The 27,264-nt window shown below is 36.3% G+C and overlaps 1 protein-coding gene across 1 annotated transcript; it reads left to right on the top strand.

Annotated features, from left to right (window-relative positions):
- Positions 1–9,726: 9,726 nt before the first annotated feature.
- On the top strand, positions 9,727–25,395 carry LOC144434346 (von Willebrand factor-like). Its single transcript, XM_078122798.1, has 13 exons — positions 9,727–9,909; positions 10,572–10,715; positions 17,309–17,388; positions 17,928–18,026; positions 19,311–19,412; positions 20,321–20,419; positions 20,950–21,051; positions 21,608–21,718; positions 22,066–22,252; positions 22,737–22,870; positions 23,321–23,815; positions 24,492–24,629; positions 25,283–25,395. Exons 1-13 carry the CDS (start codon positions 9,824–9,826, stop codon positions 25,393–25,395), a joined length of 1,890 nt encoding a protein of 629 aa, XP_077978924.1. The 5' UTR covers positions 9,727–9,823.
- The last annotated feature ends 1,869 nt before the right edge of the window (positions 25,396–27,264 follow it).

Raw genomic sequence — 27,264 nt, 5'->3', positions numbered from 1 at the left:
AGATAGATAGATAGATAGATAGATAGATAGATAGATAGATAGATAGATAGATAGATAGATAGATAGATAGATAAACAGACAGACTGGCTAGCATCGTAAATCAACCACTGTTGTTGACAGCTGCAAATGTCAGCAACAAATTATCTTTGGTGTATATTATGAAAATATTTTTCTTATATGCTTACTACATATATCAATGTCCTGTGTCACTTTCGAGTAGTCCAGAGCTACAAAGTTCATTCAACCTTCTGCACGTCACGTTCCTTCTTAGACGTTGGTATTTCTAAAGCCCAAACTCTAATGTTATCAATATATGCATTATAACTCCACTTGTTCTACGATCTTGTGACTTTCGAAAGCCTTGTATTACTGATGACATATTTTTGGATATTGTTTTATCGTCGTCGTCGTCGTCGTCGTCGTCATCATCATAATAATAATAATCATCATCATAATAATAATAATAATAATCATTATAATAATAGTCATCACAATGTACGTATACTTATTTGTTGGTGTAAACAGGTGCAGCAGTTGCAATGTCGTAACACTGTTGCAGGGTTTGCGCCATGTCCTACATCGCAGCATAGAACCTCGGAATCCAGTCAAGACGAATTCATGAATAACTGTGAACTGAACAGCAACTCACGTCGATGTTTGAGTGGCAGAGTGTCAACTCCAAGCATAAGGGTAAATATTACACTTTATAACTCTGAAACATCCTCCCAGAGTCCCACGATTTAATTTCACTTATAACATGGTAATATTTCCTAAGGCTTATTCGTAATGATTCATTGATACTGAACTCAGTTTGTTTCTTCTTTCACCTGTTCTGTAACCTTAAAATGCTACTACAATAAAGCACACTAGTTATGATTTATACCATAAACCACAATTTTAAGGCAAGCAAATCTTTACAATCTTCCGATATATGCAAGCTTGTTCAAGGTCTCTCTGAAATCATAAGTTGGGGCGTGCCGTCTTTGAATCAACAATGTATTTCTCCATTCAGTTAATAGCACGCAGGATTTAGCGGCCATACTAGATTATAAAATTGTATGATTTTGAATTCAATTTCAACTTAAAATTGTACGGTGACCCCCCTGTTTTTTTTTCTTCTCAATTTTAACTGAGAATGAGTTTGTGTTTTTCTTAATAAAGTCATAGCTAAGTGTAATATTTTTATTTCGGAGGCGAATACTACGTTTACAACGACCTATTATAACCATACATCAACATTCGTCTCTCACTAGGTACGCAGTCGTTGTAAGATATTCGAGATTTGCGACCAAGCTGTGTTGATATCAGGAGGATGGAGAAGTCAGGCTGTCAGGCCTTGGTCGGAAGATAATCTGAAACTTACCTATGATATGCTGAGAACAAACGGGTTCAAGAAACAACATATTACAACGTTCTTTGCAGATGGGGAAATGAAAGGTATACATTTAGATACTTGTAAGCTCACAAGATAGCCTGTATGCACTAGAAATGTGTATTTCCCTCTGTATGGGTGTATTTCTGTTTTGTGTTTTTTTTTGAGTGAAAACCAACTAAGGTTTCTTTCCTAATAATGTAAAAGCTTTATTGAATATGTATATTTATGTATGGAAAATATATAAAACTAAAATCTAACAGAATTATTTTACTATATATCGATGCATCAAAGGAAATGTTTCCTGGCATTAAATTTTTTAGTTACTTTGTATAGACTTTAATCATGTAAAATGCGTTGATAAAAAGAGCTTTATTATATTTGGACCAACACCCACTTGGTGATCTTGAGTCCTAGTTTCGACCCCACCAGTAGTCTTCTTTGAAAGTTGTGAGAGAAAGAGGGACACGCCCATCGAGAAGACCATGGGAATCTCCGAGATGTGTGCCAGACGAAGCTATTCTTGTGCAAATAACTAATGACTAGTTAGAGAAAATTTATTGTTCTTGTTTGAAGACAAGTGAAGATGAAAGGAGCCGACATCACAACAGCCAATTAACTGAGCAATGTTAAGTAAATAGTAGACAGTATGGGTTATGACGAACTAATGAAGCGTAGGTGTTAATAGGCATGGTCTTATTGAGTGAATGTCAGAAGGGTGAAGCATAGCGTGAGAATTTAAGCAACTAGATGACATGCAATCGAACAAGTTCAGTCAAGCTTCATTTGTACAAGGCTTGTTCTTTTTTTCTGATTGAACGTGCAGCTATAGTTAAATTGCGGATATCTCAACTTCCGTCGATCAATAGTCCCACCAAATGCGGCTTCATCATAAGCGTCATTAGTTCGAGTGTGACGTAAGCTTTACGTCACGGGCCGAATCGCATGGATGACTGAAACAGATTTCAGTGTTGCCGTTGTGCACTTAAAGTATTATCGCACGTAAATCATGACGAAGGGAACGTTGACTGTACTCTGATTAATCCCTGGAGGTTGTTCTAGTCCGTTTTGCAAGATATTTGTTATAAAGTTGGTCAAAGTGACTATCACAGCTAGCGTCATTTTGAGTCGGTGTTGTTCTTACCGGTCTTAGCCTTGCATTTATTCAATTTGCAGGCGGTAATTGTATTTGTGAGCTACACAGGAGGAGGGAAGTTAACCGATAAACTCTGTCAGAATAGCCAATGAACTATTGATCCTAATTACTCAATAATCACCTTGTAGAGTTTCTAGGAGTCTACTTGTCGGCTCGAAGATGCATTTTGTGGGTTTCGTGTTACATCTTGGTAGATTATGAATGTATTACGTTTTAAAATATATTACAACTATATATAGTATTGGCTTGCACAATTTGAAATACTAGTATTATTTGTGTCAAAAAACAAGACAGGGTAAACACAGTTGACTTTCATGACTTTTTATTGTTAAAGTACTTAAAAAGGAATTTGGAATATCGGCCAGGTAATCTCCACAACCCTTGGCGCGTGTTCCATCTCTTGTTCGTTCAATGATCTTCAATCAAGTTGCTATAGGTGGTCACGGTATATCTGAGCCCAGCTGGGTTGCCTCTTATTGACCCGTTCGGCTGAAACGGTGTGTTGTTAGCGTGCATTCCAGATTACGAACGTTTCACTTTGATCTTCACTCATAATTCAACATGTAAACGTTATTGTATTTGTTTTCGATTCAATAGAGGCTGCTGGTGCAGAGGAGCAAACATCGAATAACTTCTACCCAGCGACACATAAACTGGTAATCCGTAATCACATTGCAGAGTTTTGTAGTGTACCACGGTGTGTGGATTCTCTGTTTATCTATCTGAATAGCCCGATGACAAGTGATGGTAAAATGTTGCTATGGGATACGAATGGTAACGGAATTGTGAGTACCCGCAATTTAAAATTATTTATTTTGAATTCTAACAAGCAAGTGTTTCAGTTTGAATATACGACCAATATCGACATGTACTTATTTAATTGTGTTATTGTACGTGTTGTTGCACATGCGCTAACTTGTAAAACATACTGCCAAGATTAACACAATCAATCGATCAATCGATCGATCGATCAATCAATCAATCAATCAACCAATCCACCAAACCAGCAATCAATCAATCAATCAATCAATCAATCAATCAATCAATCAATCAATCAATCAATCAATCAATCAATCAATCAATCAATCAATCAATCAATCAATCAATCAATCAATCAATCAATAGCCGAGTTCCAGAACAATGTTCTGTTCAGTAGCGCTGAATGGCTAAAGCACACCATAGGCGTTGGTGAAACAATCCAGAAAACAAGAAAATAATCTATACTTAATGCCATTGTGGTAGTCGAGGTGAAATTCAAAATTATGGTGGGCTAAAAGCATTGAAAAAGAATGAAGTTGACGTGAGTACAAAACAGGTGCAAGAAAATGACTTCAAATAGGACAATACAATCCATATATGTGTATCACTGTCGTACACCACTTATCTGAACGTCTAGTTGATGTTGCCTAGGCAACCCTATACACTATATTTTGTTAGATACCTGGGGTGTGACATGACCACACTTTAATTGCAAGGACGGCACTAGCATGTAAATTCGGTGGTTTGTCAGCGGTGGCCGATATAATGAGAGAGATCATTTAACGATGCCCCTACGTTCTCTATGTTTTACTCATATCGACTTTCTGCTAAAAATTGTTTTCCTCTCTACAGGCAGACGAATCTGAGACGTACTCGGTACGTGAACTTGCGTCGGACTTGCAAGATTGTGCAACGAATCACGTGTATTTAGTGGTTGATCAGAGTTATTCAGGGACAGTGGTAGACGGGTTGTTCCAGTCAGCGTTCGCATACAGGAATGTTGCAGTATTCACCAGTGGTAAAGTCGACCAGTACTCCTGGAATAACGACTACACAAAGTATTTGACAAGTGTGAATCACACCAGACAGTGTATGGGTACGCTTGCAACGGTAAGTTAAAATTTAGTGGTGCAGTCCATCGGGGTCTGGGGTGGGGACTGAGGGGCAAAGGCACACATGGTTAGCAGACAGTCAATCTAACATCGACCACAGACCACTTTAGTCTGAACATATAGATGTGTCACGCGGTGCTGGATAGACAATGGAGAGCACGTGTTATTTACACCTCAAAACTTTTGTAGAATTCATATACATGATTGGCACTTCCGCTTGGGAATTAATCTCCATAAACATGTAGAGACTGACAACAAAATTTACTAAGTCCGAAACTAAACTCTGGTATTTAACTGTTTATATAATATTTTCATTCATTTATTTGATTGAATTTAAAATAGACTATTTTACTAAATACCTGAAATATGCGGTCTTTTACACAATGTAAACTTGATCGGAGACTTTACTTTTTGTTGTTCAATAACTCAGAGTTTCACCTTTTTTGTTTAATTTTCTTTTCAGGATGTTGTGCCATCTTCAGTCTCATCAACACCGCAGTTCTGGGAAGGGGCACAGAGTTCCGCCAATACAACTCTATACGGCGCGCCGTGTAATCTCGCTAAATTCTTCACATCGCGAGAGTTGAGGCGAGAGTATATGGGATGCCAAAATTTACCGATGGCACACTGGTTTATCAAATTTGCTCGACCAGATTCCGAGCAGTGATGTGAAATTTTGGAAGGCTTGTGCTGAGATAATGTCATTCTGGAACAATGTAACTCCATACGTGTTGTAAATACGAACTGACAAAAAGGGCGTGTATCCTGATGCAAGTGTACAGAACTGCGATCAATAATGTTGAACGGAGATCTATGACTGAGCATCGGAGAAGATTTAACGGACCCGAAAAGAGTGAACAGATGCTACAAGTCTAACATTGCTTGAAAATATATGTAAATTTTGAAGTATGGTTGTCTAACTCAGTATTTTGGAAGAACGAGAGGACTTTGTCTGAGTTTGTCATAATATTCTATATATACTGTACAATTTACGTCAAATTGAAATCTGAACAAATTTAAACAAACAACATTACAAATGTATCGTTTAAAATCAAGAACCAAACTACACAGAAAAAGAGGTATCTTGATTTATGTAAATTTATGTAAATATATGTGTTCGATCATGTAGTTTAGCGGCGATCAACAGCATGACAAGTTGAACTGGTCATTGACTATACTTAATGCACGGGTTCTTTTCAGAAAATATACTACTTACCAGGACAATTTTGTCATTTTCTTGAATATTTCCATGAAGATGCAAGAAAAGGAAAAAATATTGACGATACAGGATTTGAAAGTCGGAGTATTTACAAAGACCAGTTGCCCTGCGAACAACGCTCTCAACGGCTGTATAAACAATAACTCTGCTCGGTGTCGGATGAACCATAGACCCAATGATCCTACGGATAAACTACCACGTTGTTGTTTACATCTTGTCCTTTTGCTCATCAACGTTAACAAATAATGACAATGAGGGCGTCGTCACGATGGGCTCCTAAAACATGCAATACATATATGGCCGCTAGCAGAGGTATCAGTGGATGACATTCAAATATGTACATTTGAACTGTTCTTCGAAAGAAACCAGTCAATATATCACCACATACAAATGTATATTTAACAATTTTTCTTGCAACCTCCTATTTTCAATTTTTTTTTCAAAAACATTTTTTTTAAATATGAAATATCAAGTTTAGTATAGGACATTTTGTGAGAATGAGATTGATAAAAATAAAGTCAATTTGTAAATACATGCTATTCTAAGTTTATTCGATCGTCATTTATGTTGTGTTACATTCTCTGCACATACTGTTCAATGCATGATGTTACCTACCCCTGTAGTGTAACGGGGATGGGTGTTTACTCAATTCGCTACCCCTAAGTTCTATCAATTGTACACCTGATACACTGGACTACTACTTACAGTTTCATATTAAACGTATATATACATATTGTATGGATAAACCTATGAATCGACTCGGATACCTGTTTGATCAACCCAACACCGTATTGCATCATCCGATCTGTATATATCGTTGCTATCTGGCCTTCGGCCACATATTGTGTTTAATAGCCATCAATAGTTGACATGGATTGCAATTCATATAATATCTATATATAGATATATAAATGTATGTATGTATGTATGTATGTATGTATGTATGTATGTATGTATGTATGTATGTATGTATGTATGTACGTACGTATGTACGTATGTATGTATGTATGTTTGTATATATCCATATATTATATATATTATACGTATATATATATATATATATATATATATATATATATATATATATATATATATATTGACGTGCCTGTGGTATTTGCCATTAAACGTTTGTGGAATACAGAAAACGTTTTATTTTGGTTTTATGGGTTGTAAATCTGTATGTCTGTATGTGTGTATATGCACGCGTGTGCCCGTTTATGTATGTATTTGTTTTACATATATATGCATGTGTATAAAATATGTCATCAACAATGACGCACTTCATATTCACGTAATTAAACAAGTTATTTTAACCTTGACAATCAGATGTTAATTTCAAACGTCACAGGCAATTGTTGTCTGTCAGCGAGAAGCTCAAATCTGTCAACGCCTGTCTGTCTGCCTGCCTGCCTGCCTGCCTGCCTGCCTGCCTGTCTGTCTGTCTGTCTGTCTGTCTGTCTGTCTGTCTGTCTGTCTGTCTGTCTGTCTGTCTGTCTGTCTGTCTGTCTCTCCCCCCCTCCCTCTCACTCACACGTACATCCACCCACGGTCTATCTCCCCAAATACAGAGGATGACATAGTCTGGGCTATTTGATACTGCATACTTCATGATCAGTTAATATATACGTGTTGCGTTCGTCCGTATATTATATCTATGTCATCTTATCTCTAGAGATATGATTCTGCGATAAATTTACATAGATTGTAAAGTTCACTTCGAAGATAGACAGTAGTTCCTTTCAATTTTTACACAGATAATTTGCCTAGCCAGTATATCTTGGTGTGATTATCGTCTGCCTGTACATTCCCCATTTCAAACTATTATAGATTACTTACATAAAGCGTCAATCACTGTCGCACACATTCCATTACTGTTCAATTGACACAGGTGTTACAGATTCCGTTTCGTACCCACACCTACACAAACTATCACGTGTGGAAAGCGCTGAATCAGCATTTACAAAACTCAGCGCTATCGATTTAAATCTTTCAAAGGGTATTCAGTTCATCAAAAGCAGTCTATTTACACGTTCAATTATTTTGTTTACATCTAACATTTTTTAAAATCAGCCTTTCAAAATTGCGTCGTCTGCATTTTCGAGGGAAATGGTCAATACTACACGCCTGGATCATTGATTTGTGATACGTTATATTGCACGAAAGTTATAGAGAGGGACAGTTTTTGACCACTATACTCAGCCTTTCTCTGCTGTACGACAGCATAATCACAATACAGTGACCTCAACCAAAAACGTTGTTTCTTTACTACAACTCTAGTCTACAAAGGATGCAAGTAAACCAGAAACAGAGCATCATCTAACGCGACAAAATCTCACTCATATATTGCTTCATTTATTGTCTCGCTTGACAAAATATTGCTGCATTCTCTTTGGATTATATTGGATTGGATTATATTAGATTAGATTAGATTAGATTAGATAAGATTAGATTATATTAGGATACTTTATTAACCAAAATGGTTGTAAAGCCGAGCAACAATGTGTCTTGGCGTTGTTAAACATTAAAGACAAAACATACACACATACACACACACACACACATACATACATACATACATACATACATACATACATACATACATACATACATACATACATACATACATACATACATACCTACCTACCTACATACATACATACATACATACATACATACATACATACATAAAACAATACAGTATAAAATCTTGATATGAAAAAGGTAAAATTCTGAACATGCACTGCTCTTGGATAAACTATTCTTAACACGTACAGTTCTTCATCTGAATGACCTAAAACGTTTCCCAGAGGGAAGCAATTCAAAAAGGTTATATGCTTGGTGTGATTTTCAATGGTTTATTTGTATTTGCCAGACTAACGAACATAATTCAATGACTCAATAGAGGGTAAATCAATGACATTAACTTTGGCAGCGTTTTTGACTTTTCTATATAAATTTTTGACTTTTTTTGCATGGGTTATCATCATCATAGCAAATCTTCACTAAATCATCTACACAGTGTATTAGTTTAATGAATAGTTCGACTTTACAAATACACCAGTGCCAGTACAGAACAAATCACTGACTGCGGTGACAGTGTAACAATCTGCTAAGACAACGGTATCACAAACAAAGGAAAGTGTAGCAATGTTATGTCGACCAAGACGATGGAATATAGTCTATCAGCTAGCCCTCGGATGTTCTTCCGATAAAATACGACACACAGCCGAACAACGCTATCGAGGATGGAACATCCGATGTTCGGGCAGGCCCGCACATGCGAACTTCGTTCGCTTATAGTTTTAGCATCGAAAGAAAGCCCGAACGTCTAGCAGCAAGACTAGATGAAATATAGCAATGCTTGCAAACTTTTTGTCGTGGCAGATTATGAAATGCAGCAATATTGGTTCGATGCGTCAGACGGCGTTCTGTTTCAAGTTCAGTGGTTTCAATTGTAGTCGTGGAGTCTATGGGCAATGGACTTAAACATAAATCACAATTTTCGACAAATGCAGTGAAAGTTGTGTCGCAAGGAGGGAGCTACACTTGTACCGTCTTACAGGCTTGGGTGGCGTGGGGGGGGGGTATTTGTCGCAACCTAACCATGTGATATACACACCAACGCAAAAATCAACGTTTTATGATCGTTAATATAGTCCCATATTCGCCGCCCCAGCTTAGAGATGTAACGATAAACACCATGTTTCGCTGGTGTGACAACATGCGTACGTGTCTACATGTATCGATCGACATTTATTTTGAAAAAACAAACCCTGGATTATTCAAATTCCGAACCCCATGCACACTTCGACATCCATCCATACTTCGACACCCGTGCGTATAAAATATTGTTGTTGAGAAACTTCCTACGAATGAGGAAAGAAAGAAGGCGCATGCGCATAACGGAGCTTCAACACATTTTTGCAACAGGTGTGGCTCTTGTTTCATTTTTTTTGAAAAGGCAAATAGCGACAAAATATTTGCGTATCTTGTAAAGAATTATCGATATCTTGTAACATAACAAAAACCACAATCGAAAATATCAATAAACAAGTTCCTATATAAGTTTGACTGACAGCTGTAAAATTTCAGAATCCAGTGACACTGTGTCGGTGTTCATCTGGTTCGTCCGAGTATCGCTATCGTTAGTTCGTTATCGTGAACGACAATTTCCAGTCCGGAGGTCGGAGACTTGTCCATCAACCATGATACCGAACGAGTCGGCCGTATTACGGCTGACATGTTTAGCTATTTTAATTTTTAGTCCTGTGTTAGTAGTGGCACAAGACAGGTAAGATATTAGAATACCTTATTTTGTGACTCGCTAACATAACTTTTCAAAACATTTCATTTCTTAGTTGACAAAGATGTGATAATTCATATAAGTCAAGAACGAGAGAGAGAGAGAGAGAGAGAGAGAGAGAGAGAGAGAGAGAGAGAGAGAGAGAGAGAGAGAGAGAGAGAGAGAGAGAGAGAGAGAGAGAGAGATGGTAATTGCGAATTTGCTCTCAATTCGATACGATGACAACCTTGACGAAACGAAGCCAATGAGAAAATATGCTTAATTTGATACAAACCTTTTCTAGGATCGGAATTTCTCACCCAAAATTACAAATAATTATACGTGGCAAGTGGTAAATATTCAGAGGCGACATAAATTTTGCTAACCTATTGTGAAAACATTGTTGCACAATCTGAGTTCCAATTCAATTAGTTTAGACTTTGCATAGAGTCAGCATGTTTTTGTAGATTAATTCAGGTAAGGATTAGAACTGACAGGCATTATTGTGTACAGTGACTGAATAGACCATTTTGTGTATGCACTAGCACTAATAAATGATATATTTTGCAATTCGATAAGATCAAGACGTCACTAAATACTTTTTCCCCTACAAACGATGTATTCATTTTAAATATAACTAATATCACCCCGTCGCTTCTTTCTATCAACAGTATCGGACAAAGATTTTGCAACGAAGTCGTCGACGAAGTTGTACAAGTACAGCTGACGGAACGCTTGATCAAACCATGCGCGGAACAAGACGAATTTGATAAACTGCTCACCGTATTGGATGACGTTAGTTGTCAAGTAAACCGGTAAGACGTGAAGGCGTTCTTTGAATTTTACTTTCGCCTGGTAGAGTTTGTCTCCTAGTTTAAGCATAACAAAATGATCACTGCTTGCCTGACGATACAACATAAACACATTTCTGTGACATACCTATACTCAAAAAGGAAAAAATTAACGGGAATGTGCCTGCCGTCCAAAGGGTTATTTGTTCACGACAAAAATCCCATCACTTATGGTGATGACTAAATTTCATAATCTAGGGAAGAACATACTTCCAACTAGCAATTCAGTAGTAAAGCCTTGTTTTTACCAAATTGCCTTGTATACTGCGAATGGTTATACTTCTAGTATTTAAGTATGGGTATGTGTTTTCTTTAGGATAATATCTGATCTCCTGGAAGAGTCGTATTAGTGACGCGTGTATAGTCGTTAACTATGTCTGTTAAAAAATAACAAACTTATATCAGCGGCCAATCTGATTAAAATCCGATGTAGATGTCGGCTAATCGTGCATTGCTATCTTAACATCGTTATTTAGCTTGAATTGACCTTCGTAGTACATGTTTACATTTTTTAGCCTGATCGCCTCCTCTAGAGGCGATCAGTAGAGGAGGCGATCAGGCTAAAAAATGTAAACATGTACTACTAAGGTCAATTCAAGCTAAATAACGATGGTAAGATAGCAATGCACGATTAGCCGACATCTACATCGGATTTTAATCAGATTGATCAGCGGCTAGCCACCACGAAATTACTTCAAGTTGCAGAACCTCTTTTAACCCAGCGTTCATTGAAAAATAGGTAACATACGATAGTAACAATATTTCATATTCAGAGGAGTACTATACATCCTTCGCATGTACGTCACTAACTTAAATGATGCTGTACTTTGCTGGGACGATTGTCCGCTACTCCTTCACCTGCAAAAATAGACAGATAGAGCCTAGGATAGTCCTTCCTTTTGTATTAGGAATAACGTTTTCCAATTAGAAGCTAAATATCATATCACGAAAAAGTATCCCACAGTTTGTGTTGATTGGTACCACGATGACCATGGTCAAATAGGGGAATGTGTATTGTATCGTAACAACAAGAAAATACTCATTCATGCTACTTAGTACAAGCCATGCTGACAGCTTTACATACTGTTTGAGGTTTAGTTGATCAAGGGTCTTAATTGGTCTACATTATGTCTTAGTAAAACAAACCAACGTACGACAAAACAAAAAATGATTGCACAAACAGACAAACAAGTGTATTGACTTGATAACAAATACCTGAAAGCAACTTCCATGCTTGATATCAGAAAAGAAGAAAAAAAAATCAAAAAAATCAGGAATTTTGCATTTAGAAAAACGTCAAACTCCTGTGCAAAAACCGAATCTTAAAATATATAGGATTCATTAGCTGTTTAATCACACGATGTGCCACGTAAACTACGTTCTACGTAATGGGTACTAGTCCAGCTGTGATTATATACAAAAGAGAGATGCCGTTATATCAACTCACAACTATTCAATTCTCATTATTGATTCATCAGTTAATCAATTTATGTCCAAATAAAACATATATTGATAATTTCCAGATTTTTCTCAGTATGAAAGCAAACAATCGATAGTGTCGGAAATTCCGTGTAAAGGCAAATTATTTACACATTGATTTATTTACTGTCCATTATTTTTTGTCAACGTTAGTTCTTTAAGCAAACTACACGGTTTGCTGGGTTTCTTTGGAAAAGTATACGCAGGTGATACGGCCTACTGATTTCCCAAACTTCAGATCACTGAACCCAAATGCCACGTCACCATCGACGACCAACAAGAAGCTGTCATTATAGAAGCGCGGATAACATTTTTGTTTCATTTTGGACTTTCGCACAACGGTGCGTGTACATGTCAGATGAATGTTTTTAACTACATTTCTCACAACTCGATCGACTTTACACAACTGATAAAACATGACTGAAAAACTCACTTAACAAAAATGACACCCTCAGCTAATTGACCAAATCTCAAAAAAAAAAAAATCACAACGTTAACATTAATGATGAGCAAGTTTACACTACAAGCGCGTATCTAGGCAAAAAATATCGTTTTAATATTGCTGGAAATTTGAACCGTTAATAAACTTTGATCAAAAGGCTAATATTTTCAGTTTGATTACAGTAGCTTTGATTGTCATTTCTAAGGTATGCAGACTGACAAATATACGATTATAGATTGAAAGGATCGCCGATTTGGTCAAACACTTTTACGTACTCCCTTGTTTTTACCGACCAACCCGTCATTTTAAAGGTGTAACGACGAGAAACTTAGAAATAACTAGGGTTATATATCCTTGTGTTTCTATAATAACCACGTGGTCCTCAACATTTTGATTCACCTTATCAAAATATAAGAGCTCGTAAAGATATAGAATTTACTGTCCTACGAAACATAATTCGGCTGAGATATAGAAAATAGACCCAACCTGTCAACGTTGACTTCAGTCAGATTAAAATCAGTGGTCTAAGGTTCTTGGAAACGGTAGCCATAAGCGAGCCGCACCCTTCACGAGAAGAGTCTGGGCGACCGAGACTACAGACATAGTGGCCCGCTAGCTAGTTGTTCAGTCCGATTAATTTTGGTGGTATAATCTCGGTCGCCACCTCTATGGAGATAGTACAATGCAGTGTATTAATTGAAAGTCTATTCTTAACCACGTCAATGCACCAAAGCTTGAGCGTATGTACTTCTGGTCCTGCAACTTCAAAAAGTTCCAATGGCAGAAGGAGGGACGCACACCTACTCGATTGCTCGACTCCGTCGTTAGATTTCCGCCAAACTTGTAATATTTTACGTTACAATTGACATTAGCTACACCCGGTCTGTGGCCATGACAACTTTTACAGCAAGTTTTCATTTATTTAAACTAAGGTTGAATGTTACTTATATGTTTGTCGCTAGCGCTTTTGGCAAGAGGTTTGTGGTAAATGTATGTCTGTGTGAGCAACGGCACAGCGTCCACATCGGGCTTTGTAAACTGTTTAGCCTTCCCTCTACCGTTACGATAGAAGCAACTTTCGTTTTTGACATTTTCGAAAATTCTCGTAGCTGAAATCTTGGCTCATATACCAGTAATTACGAGAATTCAATGTTCGATTAACGCAATGTTAACTGAAATAAAGTGAAATTAGAAAAAAAAACATGAAAAATATAGATTTCTTCAAATTTCTTTTCGGTTTTATTTTGCAGTCGTTTCCGATGATTCTCACTGTTCATTCTGTTTTAGGTCGGCGGGCGGTGGGGGCGGGGTGGGGGGGGGGGTGTTAATCTGACAAATTTGGACCGGGATTTGCCGTTACATCTATCCTTTTTGAAACATATACCCATAAAAGGTACCCATAATTTGAATGTATACATAACGCGACAGACTCACGAATATTGATAGCAAGGCCGTTGGGGGCGCTAAATGTAGTCACCAATGATCACGCTTTCGCTTGTATTGTCTATGGCTTTAGGGACCGGTCAGTTTCTTCAGCCGGGGGGGGGGGGTGTAAAACCAAAAACAGGCTGACCCCCCTATCACTTAATTCTAAAACATGATGACCCCCCCCCCCCCATATATATATAATATTCACATGACAGCTATTTTTTGATCGTGACTCAGTGTGGACTGCTTGACTTTGCATCTACTTTATAAGATCCCAGGTTAGCACTATCATAATTATAATTATTGACTACACAGGGTAAATATATTCCAAAAGGAGTTTAATAGCATCTTGACTGTGAAAGGTATGGGAAAGCTTTGAGCAGGGAATATGTATATCTCTTATGGGGGGTCCTAGGGGGTCTCCCCCTAGAAGCCCTGGAGGTTTTTTACTCTGAAAAAAGTCAATTTTGAGACTATTCAGACCCTTTCAGACAATAATTTCCAAGCTTTACAAGACAGCACCAACATGTAAAAAGCAACTACACAGGGTTGAAATACTTTTGAAATATACTTTGATAGCATCTTGACAGTAAGAGGGGAAGAGCTTGAGACTGGGATATGTCCACCTCATGTGGGGGTCCAAGGGGGTCCCCCTCTAGAAGCCCTGGAGGCTTTTTACTCTTAAAGCCAATTTTTAGGCTATTCAGACCCTTTCAAGCAATAACTCAATCCATGCTTTACAAGACAGCACCATCATCAGAAACTATTCTTTATAACTTACATAGGGTTGAAATATGTTAAATGGCATCATTATATACGTGTAGTAAAGGTCAGCACATCTAGGTAGGTTTGGAGTTTAAGGCAGTTTTAGACTACCTTGGCAAACATTTCACATTTTTAAAAGACTATCATCTCAAATTAGAATTGGGTGAAAATATCTAAGAAAAGTTTAATACCATTATGACAGTAAAGAGGTTGTTGGTGCATCTGATTGTTGGTTGAATGCATGAGTGACCTCTGGGGTGAGGGAGTCCTTGGGGTTTCCCCCTGGCAGATCTGCAGTTTTTTTGCGTCTATTATATTAAGGCAATGGTTAGGTTATTCATAGCCATTGAGGTAATATTTCCAAGCTTCGAATAGCTAACGTAAATGTAAGTTTTAAATGAGTTTCCCATGTCACATAAAAATGGCCCCGTAACATTGGTATAGTGGCATTAATATTGCATGTATAGTAAAGTCACCGGTATGTTAGAGAACTTTAGCTGGTCATACCTAGCGTATAATAGAAACTGGAATCTGATGAGATGTGGTGATTTGTAGTGTCAATAACATGTAGTATCCAAAATAGAAAGTGTACTAATCCCTTCTGACAAGTTCATAATGATGAGTAGGGAACATTTTAGATTAACTTCTTTTATAAACTATCTATGAAGATTACCATTACGAAACCTTCAAGTTCACTTTTACCCCAAAGTGTAATATAAGTGAAGCACTGATTGTGAAACAGCCAAGCATTTACATGACATGTTCTGTAACTAGTGTGGTCGCTAGGTAATACATGTATATGTATATTTATAGTTATGCTTGAACTAATAAGTAATATTAAAGAATTCATGTAAGAAACAGGGAGAAGAACAAATACTTACATGTACCACATTTCAGACAAGGCTATATGCCATTGTAGAAAAAAGGATTTTTTTCTTCCATCACAATCCAAAACACAATGACCCCCCTATCCACAATTTTGAAAACAGCATGACCCCCCTACTGCCAATTTCAAAAACAGGGTGACCCTCTCTCCCAATCCATCGCCCCCCAGGCCGAAGAAACTATCCGGTCCCTTAGCATTGCCATGCCAGACGCCAGGGTATTCGATTTATATGACTTTCCGAAGGTGATTTCAGATTTTACTTGAGGACTAGACTGGAGACATATCCTAGACACGGAATAGGAGTCAACTGTATGTCTGGGGAATTTTCAGACGGTAAAATGAACACTTGTTTAGGGAAAAAAAGTAACCCCCGGAAGCAATCCTTTTGAACGACACATCCCATCCTCTTTCCTATTGAAGTACCCATGGCATGTTACAGTAATGTTTTATTAGACATATACTTTGTCGTCATGCAAGTAGTAACGTGTTTAATGTTTAACACGAAATATCGAGGAGACAAACCAGACATGGTTCATTCTGAGCCTTTTCCTGGGATGGTTGGGCTATGCTACAGCAATTCCGATGATCAACCTGAAACCCTCTTTAGAATTGCTAGCTCTTTCATTAGTGCAGCTGCTGAAGCATACTCATGCATACATGTATTTATATATCAAAAAAGGTCCATCACACATTTCAAATTTGTCGTCAAAAGAAACTTTTCTTTGAGATAAATTTGGACAAGTCTCAAAGTCAGAACTGCTACTGTCTGCCACTAACAGAGACGAAAACTACCCCTCTGTCAAGGTGCCACCATTAGCTCCCCAAGTGCGAGAACAGTTGACAGTGTTACTGCCCCCCCCTCCCCCGAGACCGAGGTATGCGGCCCAAGTTCAAAATATCGACTCAAATTCAAAAACAGACCCCGGATTTTAAGGGAAAACCATGCGATTATATCATATAGCTAATGACGACGTCCAAAGAAAAAAACAAGACAAAAAAATTAGCAAGATTATTTAAAAATTATACAAATTATAAGTCTAGCATCGACAGCATGACGGAGCCATGCCAAACTCAGAAAAGCTACACTGATCTTACAACGGCCAACTACAATTTATACAAGTCTTAGATGGCATTCAGAACGGACCTCCTAGCTTACTGCAAACTTTCACGCCGTGTCGGGTACACCCCTCTGGTCCCCTGGGTACTTTGTATCATATTAATCGTAACATAAGACTAAAACCGAAATAGGGACACTTTTTATTTTTTTTTCGCAAACATCTGTTTTTGACTTTTAAGCATAGATAATATAAGGTCCCCTCTAAGATCTATGATTTAAGACACTATACTTTATTATATTCAAAATTGCTGAGCCATATGATATACCTTATGCGACATATTTTCAAGTTTATAGCATGACGTCACCTTTAAAACATGTCAACCTGTCGAAACACAGTTTATTGAAAAATGGAAACAACTCAGCTGATTTTCAATTTGCATCAATAGAGAAAATTTGACTGCCCTGCTGTTCTAAACAAAACACTGATTTCTTCTTCTCAGGACTACCACCAAAGACGTTACCCAGCAAGTTACCCGTGTTCGTTGTTGTGAAGGTTGGACTGGCACTGACTGTGACCAGCGTGAGTATACCTTAACGTTTACATTATATCAAACTATTTATTCCTTGGATATGGATAACAAAGGGGTCATTTATTTTGGACTTTTAATTCGTAAAACAACTCTACGACGTTTTCATACTTGGAAAAACAATGTGAAACAACACATATTTAAAGGAAATTTTGAAAACAACAAAATGTTCATTAATTTTGATACTTTCTAGAAATCTTAGTCTCAAACTTATATGCACAACCGCTTGGTACTCTATAAATGTTATTGGAGAACATTATTTATATATAATGGTGTGATGTTTACAATTTGTTGAATTCTTTGATAAATGAATGACACATTTTTCGGATGTAATGTTTGTCGTATTATCCACACAAATGACATTCTCATCAGCATTTTACTTATCGTGTGAAGTTGCATATAGAATGTGTCTTTGTTTGTATACATCTATGTATCAGAATAGCTGGCAGCGATTCCCAGCACAACATATACATAAAAGAAAGAGTAAGTAATAAGGGCCCGTAACATCAGAAATGATCTTTGTATTCAACAGCTATCTGTTCAACACCGTGTCAACATAATGGTAAATGTGTAGAGCCTAACGTGTGTGAGTGCATCGGCACACTTTACATTGGAACGTACTGTGAGAAACGTAAGTTAGTTATTGTTTAACTCTTACTGTTTTATATTCCCTATATTTCCACCTGAATATGTGACAGTCACTTCAGGCCATTCTGTAAGTTTGGAGGGAAAACACTGCGTAGTTTTGACCACTGTTTGATAAAGGTTCATAGTAGACAGATCGAATGTTTCGATCATTTCAAAATTTCCATTCCAAAGTGGTTCTTCTTCACGCTGCAAAATATCTATAGTATTGATTCCTGTAGTCTGTCAATACCTCACTACAATGTAATGATACATACTTCAGAATTAAAAGATTGGAAAATACAATCTGCAATGTAGTATAATTTATAGAATAAAAAAAATGCATGAATTGATTGTGAATTGTAATGAAAGAGAGTTCATATATTACTATGGGGTTTACCAAACGTTTTTTTTTTTTTTTTTTTTACGAAAAACAACATTCAGCAAATTTATAATAAAGTCAACAAATGTACAGGGTCAATACATTTTTTCATAACTACATATGTATATCAAATCAGTGCATGTAGTACCACCAATGAATAACAGAGATAACTGGATGATTGAACTATTGCTTGTACAGGCTTAATTTTAGTTTGTAAGATACAGACATTCGGTTAAGAAGTTAGAAATTCGGTTAACCACATGTGGTTAAGAAGCCTGATAGGGCTGAACGACACGACTTATCTTACAGTCTAGCTTGATTTGTAAAAAGATTTGTAAAAAATAAAAGTGAATCATTTACAGCTGATACGGTTTAGGAGAAATAGTAAGGAGTTGTAGTTATAGAAATAAAGGTGCAGTTCTTTAACCTTCAACTAGTAGTAAGTTAAAGAACTGCATAGTTATTTCTTCTGCTGAATTATAAAGTACTTTTTAATTTAAATACGATAATTTATGGATTGTCATATACATTTTATTGATTGTATTTCTCCAATATAATAATGTATGTGAAATTTGATACTTCGGATTTTAATCAAAATCAGTTTCAGTGACTAAATAGTTTAACTACGCCACATGTTTTATGTTCTTTTGTCTTCCCCCCCCATGCTGAACTAAAAAGGTCGGAAATTTGCATAATCATTATACTAGGATATTGATTTGAAAATGTTTATTGATATTAATGAAAAAAGCAATATGCAGATTTACATTTACTTTAAATTAATTTTATTTAGAAATAACATTGTTAGTAACAAAGTTTATCAAATTATACCTAATTACTAGACTACTAAAACTATAATTATTTCTGTAGTGTTACTTAGCCTTACCGGTTTTTTTTTCGCTTGCCTTCCAGCTCTATGTGACGCCCTCTGTGAAGAAGATAACCATGGCATATGTGTTGCTCCTTTCGAGTGCCAGTGTAATCCGGGCTACGAGGGAGAATTTTGTCAACTCTGTGAGTAATTGACAAATTATGTACCATGTCTGCTGTGATACTACCCTTGTGTTACTTACCTGCCTTACTGATATAAAAAGGGTTTATGGTAATCCATGCTAATATCAAATATGAGAAAGTCAAATCCATGCTAATATCAAATATGAGAAAGTCAAACTGCAGAAAGGATCATACATGTTGGCCATCATTTTTGTCTAGTTTTCGTATCTTTGGAGAATATGTTGATATGTTCAATTGAAAACGCATGTTATCCGAGTCGCTGCAATAAACGCCAGAACACTAATTTCCCAATTGACTCATACACATTGTTAAAGACCGGTTAAAACTCCGGTTATATACTGAGTTCTTTTTACCTATATGTCTTGATGACAAGTTTATATTTTACTGATGAAATATTGCATTTTAGTACTTGTAAATACAGTCATATATAAAACTGGGATATAATATATAACTTTATTTTAACTTTGAAGTTTTTCAATGATTGTCACAGTGTTAAATATTTTAAATAAACAATTGAATCACAGGAAATTTAAAAAAAAATGCTTTGTAATTTCAATAATTTTCAAATGAAAGATATATACACAATACTGTGTAAAATGCTCTGGAAGAACATTATAATGATGACATGTTTACAATCTTCTTAATGATACATTTTAAGAATAATTGTCGTATTATCCATACAATTGGCGTTCTCATCTTATCTGAACTTGCATATAAAATATTATAGGACAACAAAATAACCATATTGAATAATAAGTGTCTTTGGTTGTATACTTGTATGTATCAAAAACAGCTGGTAGCGACTCCCAACACAACACAACACAACACAACACACCACATACAAGGAAAGGTATATTTAAGTAAGGCACCATAGCATCTGAATTGATCTTTGACATTGTATTCCACAGCTCTCTGTTCAAAACCGTGTGAACATGGTGGTATATGTATTGGGCCTAACAACTGTGATTGTAGTGAAACAGATTACACTGGAAGCCACTGTGAGAAAGGTAAGTTAGTTATTGATTTAACTCTTACTGTTTTACATTCCCTGTATATCCACATGAACTATAGGCCCATGTTTGCTTTTGGAGGCATACCACGGCACAATTTACTGTATTGTTTGATAAAGGTCCATAGTAGACAGATAGACAGTCTCTCGATCGTTTCAAATTTACGATTCCGAAGTGGTTATTCTTCACTGCTCAAAATATTTATAGTATTGTTTCCGGGCTGTAGACAGTTATGTTCCTGTCTTTCCATTCTCCTGAGCTGGACTAAACTGGTTGTGAATATTTGTTATCATTATACTATTGGAAATGTTTATCAATATTAGTGAAACATCACTATGCAGATTTACATTTTCCTTTCACGTACCTGTAAAACTAAATTCAATTAGAAATAACGTTGTTATGCGCAAAGTGTTATGCATTTATGATCCCACAGAATCAATATCAGTACCAACATTACTGCTATTCTAGTATAAAAACTATACATTGTCAATTCACCTGTACTGTTTTTGTTTTCGCTTGCCTTTCAGCTGTATGTGACAGCTTCTGTGAAACAGGTAACCGTGGTGTATGTGTTAGCCCTGGCTTGTGCCAGTGTAATCTTGGCTACGCGGGAAGTCTATGTGAAGTCTGTGAGTAATTTACATCTTACTTGTGTCTCCTGTGAAACAACTCTTCCCTTCATTTCTCTTTCTTTCCTCTCCTCCCCCTTCCCTTCCATTACCTTATCTTACCTGCCTTACCTTACACATTGAGTGATTATGTTAAGCCTGGGAAAGTCAAACTCCAGAAATGGAAATAAGTGCTGACTTTTGTCTGGTTTCCATATATCTTTGGAGAATAGTTGGAGCAAGCATTCGAGGTGAAATATCTATAAAACAGCTATAGATGAATATAGTTTGCTTAGCAATTTTCGTTCCTATTTTCGACACAGACAATGAAAGTCTTTGTTTTCAGCTTTCTTCAAATTTCGTTTCCTTCCTTGTGGTATAAAGGAGGTGTACTCATTTAATTATCAGACCCTGCAAAACACCAAAATGGGTTAACGTTACCGCCAGAATTATACAGCACTTTTTAATTTCATAGCTTTAAGTACGAGAAACCACCGAATGTGATACCACGACTGAATGTATTCTCCTATATAACATAACATAACATAACATAATATAATGAAATTTGATACTTCAGATTTTAATCAAAAGAAGTTTCCTTTACTAAATATATTAACTGGAACATGTTTTCTGTTCGTTTTCGTTGTCTTAGCTCTCGTTAATATTGATGTGGCACGCCCTGGAAACGGTAAGTATTTAAAAGCCGATATTAAAATTATATTGCTCATAGAATATAGCAAATATACTATATAGTATTTCTTATGCTCGGTACTGTGGTCTTGTTAACCCTTGCTAATGGATAAAGCTCTCCCAGGAGTCAACTATATCAGTCATTTAAAACAAAAGGCCAAATTGACATTTAATTATGAGTACTAAGATTTTAACCAATACAAAACATAGTTTAATAAGCTGAGAGCTGTCGACTGCTAAATGTCAGTCTTGCTCACTTTACGATAGGTAACTAACTAATTAATCACTCACATATCCGTATATCCGTTTTAAATAATCATGGCTATTGTATTTTGTGTTTCTCAGACGACAGTGGAGTATGTTCTATGTGGGGTGGCAAGCATTACAGCAGTTTTGACAATAAACACTTCACATTTCCTGGGAAGTGTACCTATGTCATGGCAAGTGAATGCATGGAAAGTGCATTCAGTATCGCTGTAGACACCGCTTTTGACTGCACAGGAGATGTATGTAAAGCTGCTGTCCATATAAGGTAAATATCTAAATCTGCCATCTGTATGACGTAAATGTTGAAAGCTGCAGTCCATATATGGCAAGTAGCAAATTTGCAATCCATGTAGGGTTAATATAGTAATTAGACGACACCATAAACTTTTAGACGACATCATAATATTTGTTAAGCAAAAAGGTTTTCAACTTCGGATTGAAACAACCAAGGTTTGAGGCCTGAAGAATGTCAAGTGAAAGTGATTGCCAAAGTTTTGGAGAAAATTCGAGAATATACAACCTTCATAGGTGATTTGTTAGTAATTCATTGTTGTAAGCATATTCTTGGTTGAAGAGCATAGGATGCGAATGAATGCATACGACTTTGAGAATATTTCAATATGTACAATATATAAATATTAAAATCGATTGTGAAAACTGTAAGAGTTTACGTAATTCCCTATTGGTATGAAGTATTCATATTGTCTGTATAATTTCTTTGATTTGTCATTGTCTTTTTGTCACGACAGATCTGAAATCTCACAAGTAGACATACAACCTAATGGAGTGTTCATCAATAACTTTGAAGCGTCCCTACCAGTCAGCCATAATGACATTACAGTGACCCAAATCGGTGTTTATACAATCCTGGAAGGTTTCAGTGGTAAGTTAACACTCAATCGTTTGCTTTGCTACTATCAACGGGTTTTACTGTCTACTGTGGACGTTTGAATAGTTAACGATGAAAGAAAGAAACAGAGCACAATGATTTACAAATGCATGCTACATGAAATAAGCATCGTGTGATAAATTCTTTAAGCTAAAGCTAATTATTTTGGTATCAGTAGTATATTTAGTATTGTGATTATACAATTTTCTTACTTGAGCTTTCTGTCTTCAGATGATAACCTAAGCGATCACATTCAATACATATCAGATATATTCAAAAATATATATTACAATTGATTTCTCCATCCACGATTCTTTTAAAATTACATTGTAAAAGTATGTGTGACTGCAATTTGTAATGTTCACTTTTGGGATTCTTAGTAATGCAAGGTAAGAGAGTGATGCTTTTTGTTTGCTGGACAATCTGTAACTTCTTTCAACACAGGTGTGAAAGTTTCATACGATGGCCACCAGAGTGTGTTTGTTACTGTCGACAAAGAATTCAGTGGAAGAATGTGTGGTCTGTGTGGCAACTACAATAACAATTATGAAGATGATTTCCAGATGAGTCCCTACACTGACAAGATTGCTGAAACACCCGAAGAATTTGGAAACACAATGAAGGAGATTGGGCAATCCTGTGATGTCATCCAGCCTTACAGTAACCATCCCTGTGCTGCAGTAAATGAAATCGATCCGTATGCGGTTTCTGAAATCAACAATTACTGTCAGCAGATGAAATTCCATGACTCTTTCGCAATCTGCGGTGATGTTGTCAATGCTACAGCCTACGCCTCCGTGTGTCTATACGACATATGCAGCTGTTTCAGTAGTGGCAGTGATGACTTCTACGTATGTGGCGAGGATGCTTTCATCCAGTACTCTAGAGCGTGTGCACAAAATGGTGTCGTCTTGGATTGGAGATATGACGGCTCTGTCAGTAAGTTGCGTTTTTTTCCTCCAACTTAATTTCATCGAAAGTTATCTCCTTTAAGTATCACGTGATAAATGTCATGTGCATTGTACGTGTATAATGCCTTGATGAAGTCTTGCTTTTTCTCATATTATCGCTAGCTTACAAACATATGTTGACTAAAATGGGTGATATCCAAAAGAAAAAAATGAAAAACAAGAACGAAACAATTAAAACCGAACAAAAAAAAAACTGACTTTAGGAACATATCACAGAATTTTCCTATCCCACTTTATTCAAATGTTATTTAAATTTGTGTATCCATAGTAACGATGTACATCTTACAATGTGCTGTGCTCTTAGTAATATTTAAATTGTTAAGATATAAGACACGTGCATTGTGCCATCGTCAATGTATGTCCCAAGTCATATACAAGTCATAGCAGTTCTTGTAAATGCCATGAGAAAGGTTTTTAGCAAGTTTAGTTAGAATTGATGTCGGAGTTTATGATATACAGTGTCCACAGATACACTGACACATACACACAAGCACAAAGACAGACAAAGGCATAACATAACCTCCCTTACCATGCTGCTTACGACGTGTTGTAAATGGAATAGACTACATACAATCTCTCATAAGTTTGGTGTATTCAGATTACGGATCAATGAAAACATTTTTCCGTGTCATTTATTTCAACAGAATTGTCAACACCATTGATGTGCAACAATGGTATGGAGTTCACAGAATGTGGATCAGCCTGTCCAAGAACCTGTGGAAATGCTGGTTTTGAACCTGAATGCACTGAGATGTGCATAGATGGATGCCAATGTCCTGTTGGTAAGAAACTATTTGCACCATGTGCTTAATAGAATAGCTACATTAATTGTCGAGAATTGATATATATGGATGGACTTTTCTGTATTAATTATACTCAAAGTAATAACAATAATAGTGTAATAATGATAAGTAAATTTAATAGCAAAAACTAAAAATCAAAAACTGGTTGTGCAGAACTTAAAATTCAATACGTGCAAGATGAAATTGACAAGTTGAAATATGACATACTTGTATTTATCTTAAACTGTTAATATTAGAGTAAGAAAATATAGTTGTGTATGTCTGACAATCAGTCACATTCTCATTAGAGCTTAACTTTCACTTTAACCATCTGGTGCAGGTTTTCACAATTTATAGTTGCAGCAATAATGAATTTCCAAACACGTCACACTTTACCACAAAGAAGTGCTGCGTATAGAGCAGTTTCTATGATAGTGTATTGAATTTGGATTACGTGTAACTGAATAGTTATTATTGTATTGCGTTACTCTGTAAATATAAACACCTTGGTTTTCTGGACATAATTGTGTTGTTACTAGTAATCACTACGTGGACATATAAACATATATACAGTATTCGGTGAGTAAATAAAATATATTTGTTCTCCACATATGTTTGTACTGTGAATGAAATCATTTCTATTGGTCATACAGGAACACTGTATAATGGACAGGAATGTGTTATTAAAGACGACTGTCCATGTGAAAATAGAGACCAGGAGTATCCAACTGGCGCTGTTGTACCAGAAGGCTGTAATACATGGTAAGATGGTGTAGTAAACACCCTCTTGGAAAATTACAGAGATAGCAGAAAAGAGCCGTAAAAGATGTATTTTTGACAGACAGAGATTCACCCACATCTAATTTATTTAAATCTATAAATACATTACCTGCTATGCCTTTAAAGTGCCTTAACAGCCTCTGTCCTGAATATTTTAACTCATATTTAAAGTATGTTCACAACCGTCATGATTACAGAAGCGGGTCCAGTAAAAACCCGACTTGTTAGAACGTCGACCACAATGGAACTTTTCAAGAAAAGTTTTATGTTTTCTGGTGCAAATATTTGATAAATAGAACATTGGTATCTTCCTTCACACGTGGCTGTCACCAATATTTGATGGCAATATTTTAGACCCACTTCTTATTCATTGCATGTCCTTATTGTATAGGCTGTATTTCTTTCTCCTGTTTTTGTACTATTTTATTAAGTGGTCCCAAAGAAGATTGACATCGGCCAACTGGGCTACAATCTTTTAAATGAAGTTTCTTGAATGAAATTTCTTGATAAGTGGAATGTGTTCGTTAGAAGAAAAATATAAATTCAATGAACAATAATGATATTATTTTGATAACAAAATAAGGGTGTTATATTTGATAACTATTAAATGTCACCATGCATTATCTTCACAGTACCTGTATCAGCGGATCTTGGACGTGTTCTAACTATCCCTGTGCTGGGGAAGCTACAATCACAAGCCAATCATTGTACAAGACATTCGATGGCAGATTCTTCAATTTCCCAGGTTCATGCCGATACATGTTGACGCATAGTGTTGATCCAAATATCCCATTTACAGTTTGGATAGAAAATAAAGACTGTGGCATAAGCGCTGCTGGAGAATGTATACAATCCTTGTCATTTCAATTGTCACATGATGGACCTCTCTACAGGTACGCAATTCATATATTGCTTGTGATTTAGGACAATATTAAAGGCACCTGGGGGAAATTTATGTTTTTTTTATCGTGAATGGATTGCACCTTGTAAGTGGTCTATACACTTTAAGAACAAGTGATGACGTAGTTAACGAACTTTTTGAAAAAATCTGAAATTTGAAATATTGTACAAAACACATGTGTATATAATATAACAATACCATGTTACAACTGATAATGTAGTAAATATTTACTAATAACATGCCTATCCCCCATTGCACAGGCTCAAGAGTTACCAACATGTTCTAGTCGATGAGATTGATGTCCGTATGCCGTACCGCTCAGAAGAGGATGGTGTGTCGATCCGTGAGGTGTCATCTCTTTTCATTAAAGTTCAGACAAACATCGGTCTTGAAATTTTATGGAACGGTGTTTCTCGTTTGATCGTTAAACTTGAACCATCATGGAGTGGAAAGGTAGATTTTCTAGTCTTGCATCTTTATTTTCTTTCAAGCATGTTACATAGTAATATAATGACTTGCAGAGATATGTGGATGATACCATTAGATCACCAAATTTGTAGCAAAACTGCGTTTCAATAGTGCTATTGGCATGGTGAAATGTGTGGATATGTGTGTGTGTGTGTGTGTGTGTGTGTGTGTAAACGATCTAAAATAAAAAACCGCAAGACCGATTTCCTTGGTATTTGGTGGAATATTACACAGGGCGAGTAGATGGAAAATTGTTCAAATGAAAATGAATCGCATCAGAGATGTGTTTTGGGTAAACAAATGTTAATTCGAACCTTAAATTTCAAAACTGCTGGCCAGATTGGTCTGAATTCGGTAGGAACATTATTAGGGGGTGTGTAGATTAAGAATTATTCATGACATGATGATCACATTAGTGATATGCAAAATTAGGTCTAAAAACCTCAATTCTGGTTAGGAACTCATATCTCAAAAACTTCATGGTGA

This window comes from Glandiceps talaboti, chromosome 4 (assembly GCF_964340395.1).
Source record: "Glandiceps talaboti chromosome 4, keGlaTala1.1, whole genome shotgun sequence".
In the NCBI taxonomy this organism is placed as follows: Eukaryota; Metazoa; Hemichordata; class Enteropneusta; family Spengelidae; genus Glandiceps; species Glandiceps talaboti.
This window is presented reverse-complemented; position numbering and strand designations above follow the sequence as displayed.

Coding starts and splice junctions, on each gene's coding strand:
- LOC144434346 (XM_078122798.1), top strand. CDS start 9,824: ATGATACCGAACGAGTCGGCCGTATTACGGCTGACATGTTTAGCTATT. Junction 20,420..20,949: donor TGGAAGCCACTGTGAGAAAG/GTAAGTTAGTTA, acceptor CTTGCCTTTCAG/CTGTATGTGACAGCTTCTGT. Junction 21,719..22,065: donor TGTGGCACGCCCTGGAAACG/GTAAGTATTTAA, acceptor TGTGTTTCTCAG/ACGACAGTGGAGTATGTTCT.